Source organism: Telmatherina bonti, assembly GCF_933228915.1.
Source record: "Telmatherina bonti genome assembly, chromosome: 23".
In the NCBI taxonomy this organism is placed as follows: Eukaryota; Metazoa; Chordata; class Actinopteri; order Atheriniformes; family Telmatherinidae; genus Telmatherina; species Telmatherina bonti.
Genome location: NC_136632.1, coordinates 17,699,188 through 17,722,825, shown reverse-complemented (window position 1 = coordinate 17,722,825; position 23,638 = coordinate 17,699,188). Strand labels below are relative to the sequence as shown.

Here is a 23,638-nt window from a genome sequence, read left to right as displayed (position 1 = left end):
TTTTCATGATCAATGTCTCCTAATTAATTAACAAAATAGTGGGGGAAAAAATAACACAAAACACATATATAATCTCAAAACAGTTTTTAATCGCATTTTACTTTTTATCAAACATCTTAGGTGTCTATTTTATGAGTTTTAAACCAGTGATACTGGAAAAATTCATCAAAGTGAGAGATCTTTCTTTAGCCACTGCTCTGGTAGAATCTGGCTCCGCCCACATCTTCGAAACGTCAACAGCGCCAAACTACAGGCTCCTTAACAGGAAAATGAACGCCAGTGACGAGGAGCCGCAATGGAGGAAAGTTCATTCTGTTACGGGAGTGGTACCGCGCTCCAGGCACGGACACCGTGCAGCTGCCATCCGGGAATTGATTATCGTATTCGGAGGTGGAAACGAGGGGATAGCGGAAGACCTTCATGTTTACAATACTGGTACGCTAACGTTAGCTTCATGCTAGCTATTAAGTTAGCGGCTAATGTTTTTAGCATGCTCCAGAGTATATCCAGTGAGCATAAAAGCTAACGAGCCATATGATGAGTGCTTCAAGTGGCTCTTTAGAAAACACAATTTATTTATCATAATAATTTGTTTTTGTACTTTTAGATTACAGGCTGTGCTGTATCTTAAGTCGTATGGTGTTACCTTAGCCGGCTAACTTTAGCTGGACTATCACTTATACAGGCATCCTAATGAACAAGAGTTGTTTGTATCCCTGCACTGTTCATATGTTTTACTTGCTGATGAAACAAAACTATGTCCAGAAAGGATGTTATCATTTTCGTCTTAAAGCGTTTCAAATACTTTGTTGTAACTACCCATAATGCACATTTTCTTTCAGCCACTGGGGTATGAACAGCTTTCATGAAGTTTGGTATTTCTGTCCGTTGTGACATGTAGACACATTCATAAAAATGACTGTTCTGTATAGAGGCATCAAAATATAGAATTCACTACCGAAGAACATTAAGTTAACGACTGACCTAAAAAACTTTAAAATATTATTAAAAGACTATATTTCAAAAGTACAGGTATCTATATAAATCATAATTATAAGGATTTGGTGATGAAAGTATAATAGATACAAATTAACGTGTAATAGAGTAAACAAACTGATAATGTGGACAGAGGTGTATTGTAGATAATCAAATAAATAGGTTGATATCCAATTATGAGTAAGCATATCTTTGTGAATGAATAGTTTATATGATACAATGTAACATGAATGGACATGACATGCATGCATATTAGTATGTACAAATGGATGTAAAGAGATGAATTTGAAAATGTAAAAAGCTTGTATTACAGGTTTGAACTGAAGCGCTGATGTGCTGTGTAACTTTTTACAAGTTTTTTGTTTTGATGTTATAATTCTGCCGGACCTCAGAAAGAATAGCTTGCTACAGCTAATGGGGATCCTAAATAAACCAAAACTAAAACGAAGTGCTGCATGTGTGAAAAGCACAGAACGCTGAACTGTCAGTTTTACAGATCTCGCGAGAGAAACAAGCAAACGGGAATAAACTTGTTTGTTATAGCTTATGATTTAGATAAGCTCATGTTATTATTTTCCACTCAGCTAAATAAGAAAAAATTAAACCTAATTAAGAAACTATTTTCACTTAGATTTTGCAATTTTGGTTTTTACCTATCATTTAAAATCTTAAAACAGTTGTTCCCCTGATATTTATTTATTGACATGGCTGACATATTCCTGTATTTCAGTCTCCAAGCAGTGGTTTCTGCCTGCTGTGAGGGGTGACATCCCACCTGGCTGCGCTGCCCATGGCTTTGTATGTGAAGGCACCAGAGTATTAGTATTCGGTGGTATGGTTGAGTATGGGAAATACACCAACAGCCTGTATGAACTTCAGGTAAAGCATGTTTTCAGTAGGGACTTACACTGGTGCTGTTACTGTGGTGAAAAGCACTTTTAAAAAAAATCTTGTCTTGGTTTCTTAGGCCAGCCGCTGGTTTTGGAAGAAGCTAAAGCCAAGGGCACCCAAAAGTGGCTCACCTCCATGTCCTCGGATTGGACACAGTTTTACTCTTGTGGGGAATAAGTGCTACCTGTTCGGAGGACTAGCAAATGACAGTGAGGACCCAAATGGCAACGTGCCAAGGTATTGTGGAGATACTCTTGCTCTTAGTTTTGTCTGACTTTTGACTTGTATGTGACTAATGAGACCTGAACTATTAGGAAATTAGATTTAAACAATATATTTAACATTTACAAAAAAAAAAAAAAGTAGTTAATACAGAAATGAAATTTTAATATCTTTGACTGGTTTTAGATCCACAACTTAAATTTGATAAGCATATAAAGACAATATCTAAAATAATACAAAATCATCTAAACTGCCTTAAATTAATCAGAAATTACATACCAAACAAGGCTGCCCAGTTGTACATGCATGCTATGATATTTTCTCATATATCATACTGCATGACAACATGGGCTCTGGCCGCTCCAACTGCAACCTAATGTGTAGGTTCACTATATAACAGAGCATTAAAAGTTATGGATAAAAAAACAACAAAAATATACAATCTGATGAGCTTTGACAGCTTAATCAATTTCTCCTTTATTAAATTAATTTACAGATGTATCTATTATTTAGTACCTGAGCCTCTAAGCACATGTGTGGAGAGACAAAACAGCAGCAGAGTTACCAGAAGTGTGACAAACCATGACTGTAAGATCCCCTATTTTAGGACGAGTTTTGGGCAGACAGCCTTTTCTGTGAAGAGTTCTAGGTTAAGGAACCTAGGTTAAGGTCTGCTTCCAACAGACCTTAAGACCATACCGGATTTTAAAAGGTTTACTTCCAGACTTAAGAATTGGATAAAGACAAATCAGGCCTGCACTCACCTTTAGTATTGTGGGTGGCAAACTGGTAGTTTAGATTGAATGCATTTACAATGTTCTTATTTTGGACTGAATTTTATTGACAGTTTTACATTTTGGTGTATATATACATATTTGTGGGCTGCACGGTGGCGCAGTGGTTAGCACTGTGGCCTCACAGCAAGAAGGTCGCTGGTTCGATCCTTGACTGGTTTGGTCAGTGGCCTTTCTGTGTGGAGTTTGCATGTTCTCCCCATGTATGCGTGGGTTCTCTCCAGGTACTCCAGCTTCCTCCCACCATCCAAAGACGTGCATGTTAGGTTAATTGGTCACTCTAAATTGCCCCTAGGAGTGAGTGTGAGCATAAGTGGTGGTTCATCTCTCTGTGTGTGGCCCTGCGATGGACTGGCGAGCTGTCCAGGGTGGACCCTGCCTGGATAGGCTCCAGCTTCCCCGCGACCCTGAATTGGAATAAGCGGTTCGGAAAATGGATGAATATACATATTTGTATTTTGTGTGTGTGTGTGTATATATATATACACTATTCACAAAAAGTTAGGGATATTCAGCTTTTGGGTGAAATTTCACAACAAGCCTAAAATGCATTCAAACCTGTACAGGTGAACTTAATGTGATCTTCTCTAAGCTTTTAAATGCACATGTCCAACTGTTAAATGTTTCAATAAATTTTGCACAAGTTGCTGTTCTCTAACAAGGAGCTTAACGGCAAAAATCACGGCAGGTGTGTGATCCTTGAGTTGACCAATAAATGTCCTGGTTCAATTAGAGCTGGTGTTTAAACAGTTGTCCTCATCATGCTGTTCACATTTTGACATCATGAGACCAAGACGACACCTAACAATGGAACAACAGTCCCTTGCCATTGCGATGCTTCAAACAGGACGTTCTCAGACAGAAGTGGCCGCTGAGCTTGGAGTGTCACAGAGTGTCATCAGCAGGTTGCAACAGAGATATGGAGAGACTGGAAGAGTCACAGAAAGGCCTAGAAGTGGACGTCCTTTGGCCACATCCCGTGCTGATGACCGCTACATTGTGAACACTGCCCTGAGAAACCGGATGATAAATGTCACTCAACTCCAGGCACGTTTAAGAGAGGTGAGAGGCACCCAAGTGTCACGTCAGACCATTCGAAACCGTTTACATCAGCGTGGTCTGCGTGCTAGACGACCTGCACGGGTACCTGACCACACCACCAGGCACAGGCCTCATCGTCTTGCATGGGCCAGGGAGCATTTACGCTGGACGAGGAACCAGTGGGCCTCAGTGCTGTTCTCTGATGAAAGTCGATTCACACTGAGCAGAAATGATGGCCGGCAACCATGTTGGAGACGTCAGGGAGAGCGCTATGCATCAGCCACTGTTGTCACCAGGCGAGCTTTTGGTGGTGGCGGTGTTACAGTGTGGGCAGGGGTGTCCACTTGGTACAGAACTGCCCTACACTTTGTGAATGGTACAGTGACAAGCCCATACTACCTGAATAACATTAATCCAGTGATTGTGCCCCTACATGAACAGCACAGGCCTAATTTCATCTTCATGGACGACAATGCTCCTGCTCATCAAGGCCACATCATCAGGGAACGGCTGTTGGAGACTGGTGTACCTCAAATGGAATGGCCTGCACTCTCTCCAGACCTGAATCCCATTGAAAACCTGTGGGATCAGCTGAGCCGTCGTGTAGAGGCTCGAAACCCTGCACCCCAGAACCTCAATGACCTGAGGGCTGCCCTTCAAGAAGAGTGGGATGCCATGCCTCAGCAGGCAATAAGTTGCCTTGTGAACAGCATGAGACGTCGTTGTCAAGCTGTAATTGATGCTCAAGGGCACATGACGAGATATTGAGACGTTCAAATTTTTTGTTGTGGTGTAACTACCATTGTTGTTACCTTTTGTGTTGAATGAATTTTTTGAGATGAGGAAATCAGTAGTGCATCCTTCTACTTAAATGTCTTACTTTTATGATATATCACTGTAGCGTGAACATATTGCATTTTCCATAAATTTCACCTGAAAGCCAAATATCCCTAACTTTTTGTGAGTAGTGTATGTATATGTGTGCGTGTGTGTAACTCTTAATTTTTGCAATGCAATGTAAACTGTTTATACTTTCTTATTGTGTAAAAGCCCAACTAGGGATGGGCACTGAGAATTAGTCTTGGCTAAAATTCTGTAGTATGTGCCATCATTCTTGGAGCATACTTGACCCTATGAAATAAAAATAAAATAAATAAAGAAAACTCTTTTGAATTTTTTTTATTTACTTCATGCATCATTGCTCTTAATTGCATCACATAAGCAACAGATAAAAGCTGAATTTCCTCTCCTGGCTTTCTTTTTTATTTTTTCTGGATTAATTGTTTTGTCTTTTTGGTAATTTTAGGTACCTGGATGACTTTTATGAGCTGGAGTTGCAGGCAGTATCAGGAGTTAGAGGCTGGAACATCCCTGAGATGAAGGGTGGTTGTCCCTCAGCACGAGAGTCTCACACCTGTGTTGGCTACACTGGCCTCGGTTCTCCAAAGCTTTATATCTTTGGAGGGATGCAAGGATGCCGGTTAAATGACATCTGGCAGCTTGATCTTGGTGGGACTTGTTTTTATGAGGTTTTATTGACTGTTTGCTGGCTTCAGGAAGAAAACCAAACATTCTTACGTTACTCTCATCTTTTTCTTTTTTCCCTCTCAGACTCAATGGTTTGGTCGACACCTGAAACGAGAGGTCCCACTCCACTTCCTAGAAGTCTTCACTCTGCGAATATGATTGGAAATAAGTAAGTCATTCTTTGTTTTTGGCTTCAGATGGCACCAAATGATTGATTTTTTCCCCCTTTTTTAGTAAGTGAGCAGTGCAGATGTCATTGTGTTCATCTGTGTGCAGGATGTATGTTTTTGGTGGCTGGATCCCTGTTCCAGAGTCAGACAAACATATTTCTTCAGAAACCGAATGGATCTGTACAAGCTCATTAAGTGCACTCAACTTAGGTTTGTACTTCTGATGTCAAAACTGAAATGCATGATTTATTGAGGCCAGTAAGTTGACAGTTATCTGGTTTCTCTGTCACAGACACCATGTGTTGGCAAAGCCTTGACCCAGAGCAGCAGGATGATGTTGAGTACCAGCTTCAGAGCCAGGGGATGCAGAGCCAAGGGCCCCTTAGTGATGACCCGTATGCCTGCAGGCCCAGAGCCAGGGCCGGCCATTGCGCCACTGCTGTCGGCTCCAGGCTTTACATCTGGAGTGGCCGTGATGGATACCGCAAGAGCTGGAATTACCAAGTGTGCTGCAAGGACCTCTGGTACCTAGAGACAGGTGAGGACAGCAGGGTCTGTGCTGCAAACCAACACAAAGCATATAAGGGTTCAAATTAAAAGATCTCCTTATCTTCTGCCTTCAGATCTGCCAGCTACTCCAGAGGCAGTGATGCTCATCAAATCCACTGTAAGCATGCTGCATGTTGCATGGCGCCCCCTGGCTGCTGCAGACTGCTACATCCTTCAGATCCAGCCCGTGTGTCCTCCCAGCCCTGCTGGCCGCAATCCACTCCCCAAACCAGTTGAGCCAACTGGAACAGATGGGCACATGGGGAAAAATAAACATCCTGCGGGTAAGAACAGTGGAAATATGAAGTAAAATCATCACGCTGTTTGAACATTTAACAAAGATAAGTGAATTCATTTAAACATGGAATTAATCGGTGTTTAAATAGAACCCAAGAAGTGGAAAAAATAAACAACCTGAGTGGGTTTATATCAATTTAGCTGTAAATTTTTGTCTTTTCAGGCATCCAGTACCACCAGCAAAATGATGAAAACACTGGCCAAGAAGAGAAAGCTTCAGCCCAGGTTGGTGTCACTATTTCATGTCATGTTGCATCAGGTACTGAGATTCACCAGAAATGATCATTTAATTTAAGGGTTTCAGTTTTTCTGTTAAAGATTTTGCTTGTGTTGTTTCTCCAGTCAGTTTACATCACTGATAAGTATCTTAGATTTTTTATCAGTAGTGTCCCAAGTGAGCTTGATTATAAGGAAACAACTTAAGGAAGTTTTTTCACATTATTAAGCAAGTTCCAGTTTCCTTACAGTATGAGGAAAAGAAGGATCTTATATATATATATATATATATATATATATATATATATATATATATATATATATATATATATATTAATATAATAATATTAATATAATAATATTAATATATATATTTTTATATTAATATATAAATATATCCTCTCCCTGAGCCGTCACCTTATCGTGGTGGAGGGGTTTGTGCGTCCCGAAGATCCTAGCAGCTATGTTGTCGGGGGCTTTATGCCCCTGGTAGGGTCACCCATGGCAAACAGGTGTCTAGGGGAGGGACCAGACCAAGCACGGCTCATAGACCCCTATGATGACGACCAACCTGGGCATGAATGTTCCCTTGCCCGGACGCGGGTTACCGGGACCCCCCTCTGGAGCCAGGCCTGGAGGCGGGGTACGAGAGCGAGCGTCTGGTGGCTGGGCCTTCGCCCATGGGGCCCGGTCGGGCTCAGCCCGAAAGGGTTACATGGGCCCCACCTCCCGTGTGCTCACCATCTGCGGGAGGAGCCGTAGGGGTCGGGTGCAATGTGAGCTGGGCGGCAGCAAGGGGCGGGGACCCTGGCGGTCCGATCCCCGGCTGCAGAAGCTGGCTCTAGGGACGTGGAATGTCACCTCTCTGGTGGGGAAGGAGCCTGAGCTTGTGCGCGAGGTTGAGCGGTTCCGACTAGATATAGTTGGACTCACCTCGACGCATGGCTTGGGCTCTGGAACCAGTACCCTCGAGAGGGGCTGGACCTTCTTCCACTCTGGAGTTGCTCATGGTGAGAGGCGCCGAGCAGGTGTGGGCATTCTCATCAGCCCCCAGCTTGGTGCCTGCACGTTGGGGTTTACCCCGGTGGATGAAAAGGTAGTTTCCCTCCGCCTCCGGGTGGGGGGACGGGTCCTGACTGTTGTCTGTGCTTATGCACCGAACAGCTGTTCAGAGTACCCACCCTTTCTGGAGTCCTTGGAGGGAGTGCTGGAGGGTGCTCCTTCTGGGGACTCCATTGTTCTGCTGGGGGACTTCAATGCTCACGTGGGCAATGACAGTGAGACCTGGAGGGGAGTGATTGGGAGGCATGGTCCCCCCCCTCTGAACCCAAATGGTGTTTTGTTGTTGGACTTCTGTGCTCGTCATGGATTGTCTATAACGAACACCATGTTCCAGCATAAGAGTGTCCATATGTACATCTGGCATCAGGATTCCCTGGGCCGCAGTTCAATGATCGACTTTGTAGTCGTATCGTCGGACCTGCGGCCACATGCCTTGGACACTCGGGTGAAGAGGGGGGCGGAGCTGTCAACTGATCACCACCTGGTGGTGAGTTGGCTCAGATGGTGGGGGAGGAAGCCGGTCAGAGCTGGCAGGCCCAAACGTGTTGTGAGGGTCTGCTGGGAACGTCTGGCTGAGTCCCCTGTCAGAGCGAGCTTCAACTCCCACCTTCAGCAGAGCTTCGAACATGTCCCGGGTGAGGCGGGGGACATTGAGTCCGAATGGGCTGTGTTCCGTGCCTCTATTGCTGAGGCGGCCAGCCGGAGCTGTGGCTGCAAGGTCGTTGGTGCCTGTCGTGGCGGTAATCCCAGGACTCGTTGGTGGACACCAGCAGTGAGGGATGCCGTCAAGCTGAAGAAGGAGTCCTATCGGGCCTTCTTGGCCTGTGGGACTCTGGAGGCAGCTGATGGGTACCGACGGGCTAAGCGGCATGCGGCTTTGCCCGTTGCCGAGGCAAAAACTCGGGCATGGGAGGAGTTCGGCGAGGCCATGGAGAAAGACTTCCGGACGGCTTCGAGAATTTCTAGGCGCAGCCGAGGGGTTGAGGGGATCCGACTTGGTGGCCTCAGGATTGGGTCCCTGCTTTTTGCGGATGACGTGGTCCTGTTGGCTTCATCTGGTCGTGATCTCCAGCTCTCGCTTGAGCGATTCGTGGCCGAGTGTGAAGCGGCTGGGATGAGAATCAGCACCTCAAAATCTGAGACCATGGTCCTCAGCCGGAATAGGGTGGATTGCCCTCTCCGGGTCGGGAGTCAGGTCCTGCCTCAAGTGGAGGAGTTTAAATATCTCGGGGTCTTGTTCACGAGTGAGGGAAGGATGGAGCGTGAGATCGACAGACGGATCGGTGCGGCGTCTGCAGTAATGCGGACTCTGCGCCGGTCTGTCGTGGTGAAGAAGGAGCTGAGCCAGAAGGCGAAGCTCTCGATTTATCAGTCAATCTACGTTCCTACCCTCACCTATGGTCATGAGCTGTGGGTCGTGACCGAAAGAACGAGATCTCGTATACAGGCGGCTGAAATGAGTTTCCTCCGCAGGGTGGCCGGGCTCTCCCTTAGAGATAGGGTGAGGAGCTCAGTCATCCAGGAGGGGCTCAGAGTAGAGCCGCTGCTCCTTCGCATCGATAAGCAGCAGAAGATGGATGGATGGATGGATATAAATATATATAATATTTATATATTATATATGTATTATTGTAATATTTCTTTTTTTCCCTTGTATTTTTCAGGATAGTTTAGAGCAGCAGGATAATTCAGTTGAGGGCTCGAATGGTTTAGAAGAAATTCAAGCGAATGGAGAAAGTGCCCGGAGAGAAGTGTCGGACAGTGACTCCAAACGCTGCAGTGAGTCTTGTCGAATCACCAAAGCTTTGTGGCTGCTTTTCTTAGAATGAGCTTTCACCTCTGTTTCTTGGCTGTGAAATTGTCCTTTGACATTTTTCACTTTCCTTCTGTGTTTATGTAGCTGTTGGACAGGTGCCATCAGCAGCAGAAAAAAGCAGTTCAGCAGGTACTGACGAAGCTTTAAGGCTCCTGTTTTCAGAAAGAAGCCAGACTGCAGTAGATAGTTAGGAATGTTAATCTCATCCAGGTTTTATTTGCTTTTTTTTCCCCCAGACAAACAATCTGCTTCTACTGACAAGACCGAGTTGTACGCTCACCCAGATCAGGTCAGATCTCCCTCTGAACTGGAGTTCATAGTTTCTTAATTTGACTGACTTGAAAATAAAAATGTAACCTCTTACCTTCAGGTCCAGGAAACTCCTGACGAATCGATGTGGTTCGATGTTGGTGTGTTCAAAACACTCTTCTGTGAGGTCATCCGCTATTTTCTACCTGCTGAAAGCGACCAGGTTATGTCAGCTGTGGGTGGTAGACTCCCAAATAATAAAGAGGTAATAAAAATAGAGACAGTGGTTCCCTTTGAAGATGATGTCCGTTGGTGCTACTTGTGCTTTTTCCATCCTTTCTTCAGAAGAAACTACCTGGGCCGAAGGACTACCAGGGCCGGGAGAAGCAGGATCTGACTCCAGGTCAGACCTACAGGTTCAGAGTTGCAGGCATCAACTGCTTTGGCCAGGGAGACTTTAGCCCAGTAAGCGAGTTCAAAACATGCCAACCCGGCTTTCCTGGAGCGCCCTCTGCTGTCAAAATAACCAAGGTGACACATGGTTTCAGGGACAAATGGAGTCCATTAATACAGAAAGTTAACACATTATCTGTGGAATTTATTTCTAATTCACTTGACGTCCTTTTTCCTAAAAGGCCAGCGATTCAGTTCAAATCAACTGGGAGGCTCCCACATCCCCATCAGGTCGGATCCTGGAATATTCCATGTACCTGGCGGTCAGAAAGAGCCGCTCTTCAAGTTCAGAGCGCCCAGGTCAGATGGCTTTCATCCGGATATATCGCGGCACAAAGACATCCTGTTCTGTTAGCTCCTCCCACCTGGACAACGCCCACATAGACAGCTCGTCATCCAACCGTCCAGCCATAGTCTTCCGAATTGCTGCAAAGAACGAGCAAGGCTATGGTCCAGCAACGCAGATCCGTTGGATTCAAGGTGGACCAGCTTCAGCTTTCTTACTACTTGTCTTTTCAGGTGGAGACATTGTCTTGATTTTTATTTATTTATGCATTTATTATCTTTGCAGATCCAATTAAATTGCAAGAATCTGCCTCCAGAGCAGGCAGTGGTGCAGAGGCAGACCAAGATGCTGCAGACAGGTAAGCACACAGACCTCTCATCTTTACAGCTCATTTTTCCTTCAAACATGAACTTACTGTCATGAACTTCACACTTGTCTTCCAGCTCCAGCTGAGATGGTTTGGACCACATCAGTCCAGAAAATTGTTTACTCAGGAACTTGCAGTGTACGCATCTCAAAAGATGAACATTTCCAAGAGTTTTTTAAATTTATTTTTCTGTATTTAATTATTAATCTGTAAACTGTCACATGTTCGCAGGATGTTTTTATAATGTGACTGTTTTATCTCACAAAATGTTTTGTTCGATAACATGTAAAATGAAGGTCCCACTGATTGTTAGAGAATTAATAACAGCCTGTTTTACATGGTTAAAGATGCTGTGGTGCTTAATTCAGCAGCCACTAATGCTTTATAGGACTGCAACACAGACTGGAGGAAATGTCCCATGGAAGAAGTTGATTCTAAAAAGACTTTATCTCAAAGTCCTTTTTTAAAAACTCTAATATGAAATATGTATCAACTTGATAGATTAGGGAATGTTTATACTGATGTATGACCCAGGTTTGGTAATGAAGTTCAATGTTTTGTTGTCATTATACAAAACTGCATGGTACTCAAAAGATCTATATTTTTGGTATGTCTCCATCCTTTTTTGCTTTGGTTTCAATTCACTCATTTTTAGGAAAATGCTGCAAACTTTCAACTTTTTTTTTTTAGTTGGAGTTGTGTGTAAAATATTGATAAATGTAGTGATCCGGAACACTATATCTTATAACAGGACATTCATCTCCAGTGCCTGAACTACAGGTTCAGATTATAATTATCTGATGACAGCATCATGAGTAGGGTGCTGACAGACTGAGAAATGGACCCTTTTCTCTGCGTCTTTGTCTTCCAATTAAAGTTTTATTATCTGCACAGGGGAGCTTGTTATGTAATTAGACATTTGGAAACTTGCAATTGTAATTACATATGACGGTTAAGTTCATCAACACCAGCGCATCACATCTGATTTTCTCAAAAGTTTGGAAATTTGACAGTTTTGGAAAAAGCCAAAAGTAAGGGTCCAATTTGTGACGTTACTCCACTTTACTGGACAGCTGCCGCCTCTCTTTCACCCATTTTGATTGGTCAGTTTGACCACTTCATTGCTTCTTTGGCTGTTGCAGCTTTTTAACGGTTTGAACATTTTATGCTCCAAAAATAAATGAAAATGGAGTCCAGATTGAAAAAATCATGGTGCTGACCGTTGTAGTCATTAATTCTTGGTTAATTATGTAATTTGGATAATGAAACAACAATTTCTTAGCTTTTACATCACATTTCTTACCAAAAGATGTAAAAGACTATTGAAGTCGAAGCAAAAATACCACAGATAATGCAACTGTATAATACTGCTGAATGAATAGATATAACTTTCTTTCTCATCATTCACAATGTGCAACACCCAATAATCCAGGGAGAGTCACTTTTATTTTCTCTCATTTTTTAATTATGTTTCCTTACCTCTTAGTTGAGCTCTCTTACCTCTGAGAGTTTCATGGATCAGCTCTAGTTTGCTCACAGAGTATATTGTATCCTTTCAACCTGTTTTGTGAAACTGCAGACTGATTTTTTTTAACAATCCCTGTGGGAAAATTTTGGTTACAGCACCACCAAGACGTTAGACTTTAGTGGTGATAACTTTTAACAATGAAAATAATCAATATGTCAGATTTTTAGCACTACCTGTGTGTTAGAAGTACTTGTAAAAGCAACAGGCAAATACTGTCCGTCCTGGATGTGTAATAGATGTGAAGTTGTTCTCTTTATGGCCCAATAAGGTGTAAATGGGGACCAGTAGAGCAATATGATTTTTATGTTTTGTTAAGCAGACACCAAAGATTTCTGAATTTGAAACAACAATCATTTGTCGTGTTTCTGGATATTTAGAGATGTTGAACCAGAATTTATTGACAGTGTGTTTAATGCTTTGCTCATTTATGGAGATAGGCCTCTGTGCAAGCACATCATAGGATTGTCTTTTATTTACATTTGGGAGAATACAGTATAGATTGAGCTCAATCTCCTGGCATAGAAGTCAGGATGGTCCCTCCATGTTGTCTTGTATCGTCTCCGCTAATGTGCATTTTTTTTGTGTTTACTTATGTATGTAAACAATGTTTACATATATCTGCTTTTTCAAAAGGCAGTTATGCTTTAAAGTTAAATGAAATCTGGTGAAACATGTTGAGACATGTCGTTGATCCATTCATTAGAAAATCATTATGAAGTGTCCGGAATGATAAATAATTCAACACTAAATCACAAGGAGGTTGTATAAACGTGAGAACTAACATCTGGACACGGCTTTGTGTTTATCAAGAGAAACGCCCTGAGAAACATTTACCCATAATTCCACAGGGTTGTTTACACAGAAGGCTAGCCAAAGCTAGGAAAGAGTGGAGTTTCAGTGCAGGAGGTAAGTGGTTTGTTTTTTTTTTGTTTTTTTTTCTCACCCCAATTTGTCAAATTTGTGAAAGCAAATAAGCATTGTAGCCATTCATAATGGTTTAATGTTAAAACCTTTATGCACCAGTTCACACATTACATTAGGTCAATATTATTAATCACATTCAGTGTATTGATATGAATAGAACGTTAGAAATAAAGGCAACATTTATTCTGAGGTGTCACGTTTCAGGTGTTACTGAAGCCAGAAGTCACTGTCAATCCAACAAAAATAATTATTTTTTCGAGTACAAAGATAGAAAAACTTGATATTTGGCAAGTTAATAGTGTGAGGTCATGACTCAAGTACTGAGTGATGATGGGGCAGACATATTACGTTGATCCTATGATTACTGTTCATTTTTTTTGTTTTTCCACTTAGAGGATAACCATTTCCTGAGGATTGGATCTACAGTTCCTATCAAGCAATTGTGCTGATATGTTTTTGTTTTTTTAAACATTTGTTTTCCTCATATCAGTCATTTAGCCATCTTATTGTCTTGACATAACATAATTTAAACACAGGACCACAAGGGCCACACTAACAAAGAGAAACAGGAGCACAATAGTGTGAATGCAATGATAATCTGGTAAAGGATAAAGAGAAACAGGAACACAGTAGAATCACATTTACACTGGTTATTAGATCACATTTAGTCCCGCTAACTGCATTTATTTGTCATTACAGGCATTTAGTATTTCATTTCTGCGAATATTTTTTTTTTTGCAAACATAAAACACATTGCTCTATATGTAGCCAGGTGGTGGAAAAAGAACAGAATATGTGCTGTAGAAATAGTTTGCAAAATCCACTTTAAGACAAATCTGGAAGTTTAATCCCGATTGTGAACAGCAGGGGCCTATCGATGTGTTGGTAAAGGTGATCTCCTTGTTTAAGGTGCTCATGGGGAAAAATTTCCAGGAAGTAGACAGGAAGCACTCTGGAAGTGGAAGATTGCACATGCCAGTGGTGAGGAAAGAAATCGTTAACCATCCTATGTTATTTAATAAGCAATCAGCACAATCTTGTTATATAATGAAAGTTTTGTTCAACATGTTGATTTCAATCTATATTTTGTGTTGTGTTAGGAATGTTGATGGCAATGAGAGAGTAGCACATGCGTGTTGGATGTCATTGCATGTGCTAGGTAGGAACCATTTATTTTTGTTTTAAATGGTGTTATGTAATTTTGCTTATGTAACATGTTCTTGTATAAGATGATTTCGTATGAAGAATTTTTTTCCTCATTTGTTTGCACAGCAACTGTATTATAATAAGTAGGGAATGTGGTAATTATTCTTTTTATTTGTCCATTTAGGTGCCACTGCCGTATTGTACTACCAAATTAATACCCACATTTAATATTTTTCTAAATATCTGGCATTGTTAAATGTGCCTGAAGTCTGTTTGTTTAATCAAAGGTAAAAAGCAGTGGCAATATAATTTCGGGAGACTAAGACCCCTACAAAGACAAGCTGTATTTGAAGCTTTTTACCCCAGCTTCATATGGAATTGATCTAAATACGTTTTAAAAATGTAATAAAACACCTTTTACTTATCAACCTGTGAGATACAACTGTTAGACCAACATGCTCTGTATGTTTCCTGCTTTAGTTTTTTTTCTCTACATTTGTAATTTTGTCATACTTTTGTATATTCCCTGTTAGGTAGGTGGCTCAAAAAGCTTTATTCCATCCAAAGAAAAAACAAGGATCCAACACTAAGTGAAACTTCAACATATATGCTGGTAGACGTCACTGTCAATATGCAAGTTCAGTATCTGCTACGGATGGTTCAAACCTTTATTGTATTCTCCTGTGTTATCTGTTTGACTAGCACGCAGCTGGTATTTTCACTGGGCTCCTGGAAAGTTAATGTACATTGTTAAAGTATTCTGACTATTCCACTGTTTATATGATTGTGTGTTATATTTGCACCTGTCAGTCTCTACATCATATATACAGTCAAATAGGTTATCTGTTCTGTTGTAATGCTAGCTTAAAACTTTGCTTACCCATTCGGTTTAAGTCGGTTTAAGTGGATGGCAGTATTGTTTTGCTATTCTTTCAAAGTACACCTGATTAGGTCTAATGCTTGTTTAATCTTGATTACCTCGTTGGGTTAAAGGGAAATAGGCAAATTACTTAAATTTTATGATTTGTATTTAATTCGTACTAAGTATTAGATTCTTTTTCCCCTTTACACCACAACTACACACGTCATACTTCTGTACAGGAATATAGGAATAAAGCTGCATCCAGCAGTATGCAACTGGAATCAGGCTCCTGAGGTGTTCTTACAGATGAGAAACATCTACCCCTGTACATTACAATCCTAACCCATTCCTTTTCCCCAGAGGTGATACCTGTCCACACAGTTGGACAGGTATCGACCGTCACTGTATTAATTTCTAGGCTGTATTACAGCTTAAAATGGACCCACTCTTCATAGGGTTTACGTTATTTGGGATTTTAACTTTGAATATGAGCAGCGACTGAATAAAACTATCAGAACATTTATAAACTTCTCTGCCTAGACTTTTCTTCACAGCATTTGTCATTTATGGACAGTCAGACCAAGTGTGGGGTTGCTATGTGACTTCACCGCAAGCAGTCACATGAACGATTTGTCACATAAAACACCAATACTGTAACGAGCACGTTACTGGTTATGCTTGTAGGTCAACAGGCAAAAAAATAAAGTGAAAAGCTGTAAGGAAGGTGATCATGTATGGGTGAAGAGCATGGCTGGACCAATTATAACCATGGACTGATGCCTTTCCCCTCCTGGACCATGATTCTCATGTCAGACAAGAGAAAGATGAACAAAAACCAAAGAAGAGGTGCTGGGAAATTTTTTGACAAGCCCTTCAGGCAAATGCAGTGAAATGCGTTGAAATACTGCTTACTGGTGGATTTTCAGCAGCCACAGGTTGAAGAGTTATTAGGATGCAGGAGATGAGACCCATGGCGGCTACCAGTCAAGTGTTGGGAGAAATTGAACTTCTGGTGTAAAGTGATCTGTGGTATACTGGGTCAGAAATAGAATCAAGTTTGTTTGCAGGAGTAGAGAAGCCTGTCGTGTTAACTAGCATGTGTAGCCAGCAAAACCAAACTACTGTTTGCTTTTTTATATTAGTCTCTAAAGAACTTCAGGCACTTGCCATAAAGTAGCCAATAACACTTCTATCCTAGCCTCTATGCTGGAGATGTGTCAAGTGTTGCTGTGAAAGTTTAAGGTGGTTTGTTTTAAATCAATGTAGTAAGACCTAATTTAAAAAAAATTTTTTTTTTTATTGTGTATTGAAACTGTAAGGAGGGATCCTTAAGGACACAAGATATTCAGCCACACTCGCACACAGCAATGAAGGTCCGAATAAAGTAAGGTTTTATTAAAAACGTGGACAGGCATGGGTCATAAAAGGCAGAAACCGGCTACTTACCCAGCAGAGAAGGCAAGAATTTATGGTAGTTCTGAGCAGAGGTCTAAATCCAGGCAAGACGCAGGGTACAACAAAGGCAACACAAGATAAATTCCAACAAAAGCAAGACCAGATAAACCTAGAGAACGTGCCCGGGTTGATGACAGGAATCCATAGACCAAAAAAAAAAAAAAAAAACCAAACTCCACGCTAGACATCAACAAGATGACTTCTGCTGACCATCTGGCAGGGAAGCAGAAACAGAAGGTTTAACTGAAGCAGGAAGCAGGGGAAAAGGATGATCAATCAAGGAGCTCAGGTGGAGCAGATGAACTTGATGAGAGAAGTAATCATGACACAAACAAGAGGAGAAGCAAATGAAAGAGTAAGACATGCTCCAAACACACCTTAGCTGTGTGAGAGAGTAGCTCAGGGTGATGAAGAAAAGGCTGAGCTTCTAGAAACTGCATGTTCAACACCCTGTTAGAGCATCTTCCTTCCTTTCTAAATTTCTTGATCTTTGAAAAAGTCACATTTAAAAAACAGTTAAAGTCTTTATAGTGAAGGTATATCATACTAGGAAGACTAGCACAGTCTGATAGGCAGGTGCTCCATAGTGTAGATTACATGGGTGCAAACCTTATCCTTTAAGTTATTGCTTTCCAACTGCATTGTCCCAAGTGAACAAGATAAAAGCAGGAGAACATGAACAGCCCAGGAGTCCTCAGTGGTGCAATGGCATTGGCAGATGTCACCAGTGGTGCAGTGACTAGTTTGAATCCTGCTGGGTGCAAGAACCTGGAGCATAGCAAACTTCCTTCTGCTGGGACTTGACAACACACCTTATGATTTGAACCATTTCTTTTCAAGGCCAACAGTCCAAATGAAAAAGATAAAAGCACCAGGAGAAAGTTGACAAGTGTGAAGGGTCCTTGGTGGCATGGTGGCATTGCCAAAGATCTGTAAGTCACCAGTAGGTGCATGGTCTAGTTTGAATCCTGCCTGTTGCCAGAACCCAGATCAAAAGAAACCTTCTCACTGAAGTGGGTAGGGGAGGGGGCCGTGTCCCCTCCCCAAATTCTGGGACTCTGTATAGCAGGGGTTATGAATCAGTTGCAAAAACTGTGTTGTAGGTTTACAGACACACATTATAATAATAATACTAGTGGATATTGTATACTACATATTATACAAAGATGCATAGTCAGTTTTATTTACTGACTCTACAACTACATATTGTACTTATTAAATAGTATTGTGTCTCTATATACACACACTACTACGCAGTGTAGTATACTAGCGTACTAGATATAGTTTATATAGTTATACTATCTATCGTATATACTTGTAAACTGACAAGTATGCTCATTCTTAAAAGTTTGATGGTGCCTTGATAGGCTCAGAGCAGATTATTTGCCTTGTCGAAATGCCATCATAGTTCTGTTCATAGAGCCCTCCCTGAATTCTGGGACTGTCTAAAGCTAGGGGTTGTGAACCAGGACATCAAATAATTGCCTGGAATTTTACTGATGGAATACAATAGTATTTATAGCATTAGTTACTAAACTACACACTCTCTCTAGTATACAGTACATTTAGGGATGCAGTGGTTTCAAGAAGAAATAGGTGTGATGGGAGTGTGGTGGAAATTTTGTACAAAGCATAAGTTTTAATGTGTTACTCCTTCATTAAGATTCTTTTATGTAGTAGAAGATATATTCTAAAATAAGTTTAGAAGTACAGACAGACAGCTTGATTTAGTAGAATCATGCATAGAAACTCATTGTTCTCTGACTGTTATCGTTCTTCAGTGAGAAGCTATGTCTAGTAGGGTTGGTGTATGCCTAAAAACTGTCAACACTTGGGAGAGAGGCAGTAGTTCTTGAAGACCTTCTTGCTTACAACATCTGTACATTGTCAATAAATTGATCATAAAAAAGTTGAATTTTAGATTTTTTTTTTTTTTTTTTATCAGATAAATTCCACAACAGGGAGAAGATTGGATCTGATCTGGAGGGCCAACAAGGATGGCTTCTGTTTTTGTGCTCATTTAGCTGTGTTTAAGTGTCCCAAAACTGTATTTGTATTTAACATAATTGTATTTCACCCTACCTGTTAAAATGTAACAGAAATTTACTTTATAATTAAGATGTCCAGACTTTGTCAGCCATAGTCCCATGAGCATTAAAAGCAATTTCCCCCAAATCATCCTTTGGGAGAATATGTGTGTGGAGAAGGATTATAAATGGTAATGAAGAAATCAATGTGTTCTGCATGAAAAATGTTAGAGCTCAAAGCAAAATCACTTAATAGTATTTTGACAAGTAGTACCTGACTTACAAAGTGAAACTGTACAGGTTTGGTGGACTACTTTGAGGACTACTTTTGTGGACGAAATTGAGCCAAAATAGTTTTTTCCTCATTTCCTTTAGCAATTGATTACAGTAAAAGTACACTGTAAAAGTACTTTAAAGATTTGTGCAAGTACTAGTATAGGAGGTACCAAGTCCAACTAAGCAGGTTTGGTGGACTAAAGTTTGCACATTTTGAATAGGTGGTTTTATTGCCATGTGTAAAGGACTTTGACAGAGGTTAAGAAAAAAACACTTCATATTTTTTGCTGTGTTTTTTGACAGGGTCAGGGTGCTACTGACCCTGTCCAGTAGCACGTTTTGAGCAACAAATCGTTTTTATTTAGTTTTTTTTATATTACGTTGACAATATTACTCGATGAAAACGGACTGCATCCAGAGAGAGAGAGAGAGGAAGAGAGATGATTTATTTTGAAATCCGGAAGTAATCGTTGGCTTTACCAAAAAGTTGAGAGTAAACGCGCACTTGAAAACAGCGTATAGACCACGGATACAGGAGAAGCGGCTGGCTGCACCGCAGTTCATCATCGGCGGTGATACAGACTAGGCGGGGCCGCCGACAGGATGGTGGAGCGGTCGGACCGAGCCCCTCTGCTGGACTGGGAGGAGGTCCCGTCTGCTGAGAACCCCGGCGGTGCAGCACCGGGGGTGGCTCACACCAAGGACCGACTGTCGAGTCCCTCCAACACCCGTGCCTCATCAGGATGCTCCGCGCCGGGATTTGGGTGGAGCAGCGGACCAGGGGGTCCCACTCCCAGCAGGTCTGTGTCAAACGCAGACGGCTGTGCTGCCCCACCCTCGACCTCCAGCACCCCGACGAATGCGGATGAATCACTGCCTACCGACAAAGAGGAGCATCTTTCTGATCCAAGACCTGGGAAGGTGTCGCTGGAGGACAGGGTGGTGAAATGGGAGGAAAAGGACCAGATTGTGTCAGTCTTTGTAGTTACATTCAACACCAGATCAGGTGGGACATGATTCATGATGTAAAGAAAGTGCCTTGAAGCCTCAGCGCTTGTTACAGTAAACCCAATTAATATCTGAATCCCAGTATGACTGCAGACTCCTCTCCTACAGGTGTGGCTTTTTCTGACCTGATCATAAGTTTAGAGACATCATTCAAAGTCACGACATTTTCTGTACAGCCTGTTTGCAGAGCTAAACAGACAAAATGTCAAGATGAGTGATAAAAATCAATCAGCAGGTGCCCTCTGCAGAGTTTGCCCATTCATTTTTAATGTGGAGAAGACTGGGGTAATCCACTGGGAGTTGCCAGGTCGATTACTTTACTAGAAGGAAAATCACATAAAGAATAATTGGAGTTAAAGTGAAAAGACGGGTCAGGAGATTTCATGCAGGGCCATGAAAGATAAGAGCGATGAACAGGTTGTGGTTGTTATTCAGTACTTGCTTAGTAAGAGTAAGATGAGTGTGTGTTTACTGCCAAAAACATTAAGTCAGGCTAATATTATTACCCATTATGGTGATTAAATATATTTCTATAAAATACAAAAACTGTGGAGCACTAGGTTTTCTATGCATTTATGTAAACTAAAAAAGAATGGCACACATTTACTATCGTATCATAATAAACCATTTAATAGTGGTGGAGCATATGGATGTAAAATATTATCCTGAAACATTACAGAATTTTTTTTTTTTACTTAAGCATTCGTCTCTTCTTGATCTCTGAAAGATGTTTGCTTATAAAATTGCAATTAACTTGAAAGTCAGCATTTAGGAGCAGAGAACTGATTTTATGTATGACACATAGATGGTGTGTTACCTGACTGGACTGAGCTGAGTGAAAATGCAACCAGTGTCCAAATAAAACTTTTGAAAAACCTTAAGAAAGCCCAGCGAACAAATGCTTAAACAATAACAGGAAAGCTTTTCTTCTTGGAAACAAAAAAAGAAACGAAACGAGAAGCAGCTCAACACTTTTCGCGGTGCTTTGTCGGCACATGGTTAGGATCCCAAAGCCCAAAGGTTTCTAGACCTAAAGAGTTATTTATTGATCTTTTTATTTGAGCAAGATTAGGTTGTCAAAATGCTAACAAAGTGTTGATGTTAGTTTGCCCAATAGGAACCCTTTAACTGTTCTGTCTTTGCAGATAAACAGTGTAATAATTAGCACTTCATCAGACTTTTAGTCAGTTTTCAAGGTAATCTTGAATATCTGCAGGATTCTTGTAATATCAGAAAGCGACACAGACTTCCACCCTCAATTTAATGACAGATCAACTCATATTTCTACATAAAATGATAAGCCTGGAAACTATACTCACTCCTCTGTTTGCTTAGCTGCTGCTGTACTGTTCAGCTGACACATGATCATATCAAGGAATCCAGGCAAATTTGTCTCATGAATACAAAATGATGTTGCAATAATTAATGCATCATCTATTCATGAGTCAGTGTTTGTCTGCTTTTCTGTGTGCTGTGTTATTATATCTGCCTTTATGTGTGATAGGAAATATGCTGGAGTGGTGTTTGCCCAAAGATATGGACCTGGAGGGAGTGGAGTTTAAAGCCATCGCCAGTGGCTCCCATCGAGTCACCACAGACTTCATGTAAGTGTGTATATCAAAAGTTCACCCTCTTAAAGGCACAACCAAGCAACCAAGTGGTATGAGCGAAGGATACACCCCAATGTCCCCATCCTGGCAGGACAAAGTGCAGGAAAGTGTTGCCTGGTGAAGAGGGGGGGGGGGGGGGGGGGGAGCAAAAAGAAGGCACAGCCATCTGGCACCACATTTGCTTTTCATGACTCATGGTCTCATCTGTTTCTCTCTTCCCTCCTTCCACAGCTACTTCCGTAAGGGCTGCTACTTTGGCCTTGCCTGCTTTGCCAACATGGCGGTGGAGAGCACAGTAGAGAGGGGGGCGAGGATGAAGTCGGTGGGGATCTTGTCTCCTTCCTACACCCTGCTCTACCGCTATATGAGCTTCCTGGAACATCAGGTCAGGTAAGAAGGAAAGAGTCTGTACAACAGAGCAAATGCTTACCTGCATGCTGCAGCTGCTATGGTGCTGATTTCTCTCCATCAGGACGGCAAGCAGCAAGGAGAATCTCTCTTTACTATTAACTTATGAGACTGAAAGCAGTATTTTTACTTCACGTAAAAAATAGACAAGTTCAACCATAAGATATACACTTTCTGTCGAGTTACTATGTACAAATCACCCACTCTTTTTTTTAATTTATTTATTTTTTGAGTTGTGTCAATCCTTTGCAAATCAGCAAGATGCTGGAAACATTTCTCTGTGACAAATTCAGGTCCATATGGAGCAGAATTTCACAGTAGCTGCACATTTGTTGGGAGCATTGTCACATACCACTGTGTCCCCAAGGTGCTTCGCTGGACTGAGATCGGGTGTCTGTGGCGGCCATCTGAGTGTCTCAGACACCTCTCCAAGATGATATAAGCTTTATGACACCACAAGTTAGCCTGCTAAAAGAAGGCATCAGGGGTGGGTGTAAACATAACAGGTTTACATTATAAATGACAGCTTGTTGGATGATTTGTCTTGTACAAATGAACAACAAACATGAACATGAAAGAACATGTCTTAAATTCTGACCTGACTATTTAGAGGATGAAGAAAAATAAATCCATTTTCATCTGATCAGGTCTACTTCAGCCACTGCTTCCTGGTCTCAGCTGAGAGGAATGACTTTTATTCTAATTTAAACTTAATCTCTAACTTTAACTTATTGTTGGGAAAGACATTTCAAAGACTTCAGTGTAAAATATTTAAACCATTAATATTAAAAGCAAAGTAACGTTGGCTTTGTCCTGTGTGCTGAATAAAAGCTCAGAGAACAGATAAACATCAGTTCTGAGTACGGTTGTGTCCAAAATCGTGTGATGCTTGTTATACTTGCAGGAAACACTTGGCAAACAGTGCATCTGGATGCGGCAGCTGTCTAACCTTAAGACGTTTAACTAAATACTCTGCTTAACAGTTTTAAAATACTGACATGTTTTCTGTCTCTCTGGCAAAATATAAAAAAAAACATAAAACCAAACCTCCGCTAAGCACACTGAAGAGTCCTTTAAAAAATTCCTGGATCCAAACAGTGATCTGGATCACCACCAAAATTGAATAAGTTCTTTGTTTTCACATTTCCAACAACTCCTAAAAATTTAGTGATAATCTGTCCATAACTTTTTGAGTTATCTTGAACACAAACAGATAAACGCTGGTAACTAAGACTGACCTTTAGACTCAGGCACCAGGCTGTATTTTTCTCATATGGTTCAAAACTGGGTCCATCTTTCTAACCTTTCAACCTACCCTACTTTAACAGTATTAATATTATTAATAGTATTAATATTTCATTGGGAGAGTAAATGGGGCGTAACAGCTACCCTAAAAGCTTTAAAGCTAAATGCTAACGTGTCTCTGAACATTTAAATGTACAGAGAAACTGCAGAGAA

General features: G+C 41.3%; 2 protein-coding genes across 2 annotated transcripts in view; both read left to right on the top strand.

Moving 5' to 3' along the window:
• Nucleotides 1-269: 269 nt before the first annotated feature.
• On the top strand, nt 270-11,735 carry hcfc2 (host cell factor C2; the record flags this gene model as incomplete). The annotated part of the gene is made up of 17 exons (XM_079263147.1): nt 270-435; nt 1,727-1,875; nt 1,964-2,124; nt 5,251-5,453; nt 5,556-5,640; nt 5,748-5,851; nt 5,934-6,179; nt 6,265-6,474; nt 6,651-6,712; nt 9,430-9,544; nt 9,666-9,710; nt 9,818-9,870; nt 9,952-10,095; nt 10,176-10,361; nt 10,466-10,763; nt 10,855-10,927; nt 11,013-11,735. 17 exons carry the CDS (start codon nt 270-272, stop codon nt 11,020-11,022), a joined length of 2,310 nt encoding a protein of 769 aa, XP_079119273.1. The 3' UTR covers nt 11,023-11,735.
• An 8,022-nt stretch (nt 11,736-19,757) lies between these two features.
• The window catches only part of LOC306773171 (DENN domain-containing protein 11-like), a gene marked incomplete at both ends in the record, with an annotated part of 10,259 nt that continues 6,378 nt past the window's right edge, over nt 19,758-23,638 (top strand). The window contains 3 exons of the mRNA XM_079262914.1: nt 19,758-20,160; nt 21,667-21,766; nt 22,004-22,162. Coding sequence (XP_079119040.1) covers nt 19,758-20,160; nt 21,667-21,766; nt 22,004-22,162 — 662 coding nt within the window. The remainder of the gene's footprint in view (nt 20,161-21,666; nt 21,767-22,003; nt 22,163-23,638) is intronic.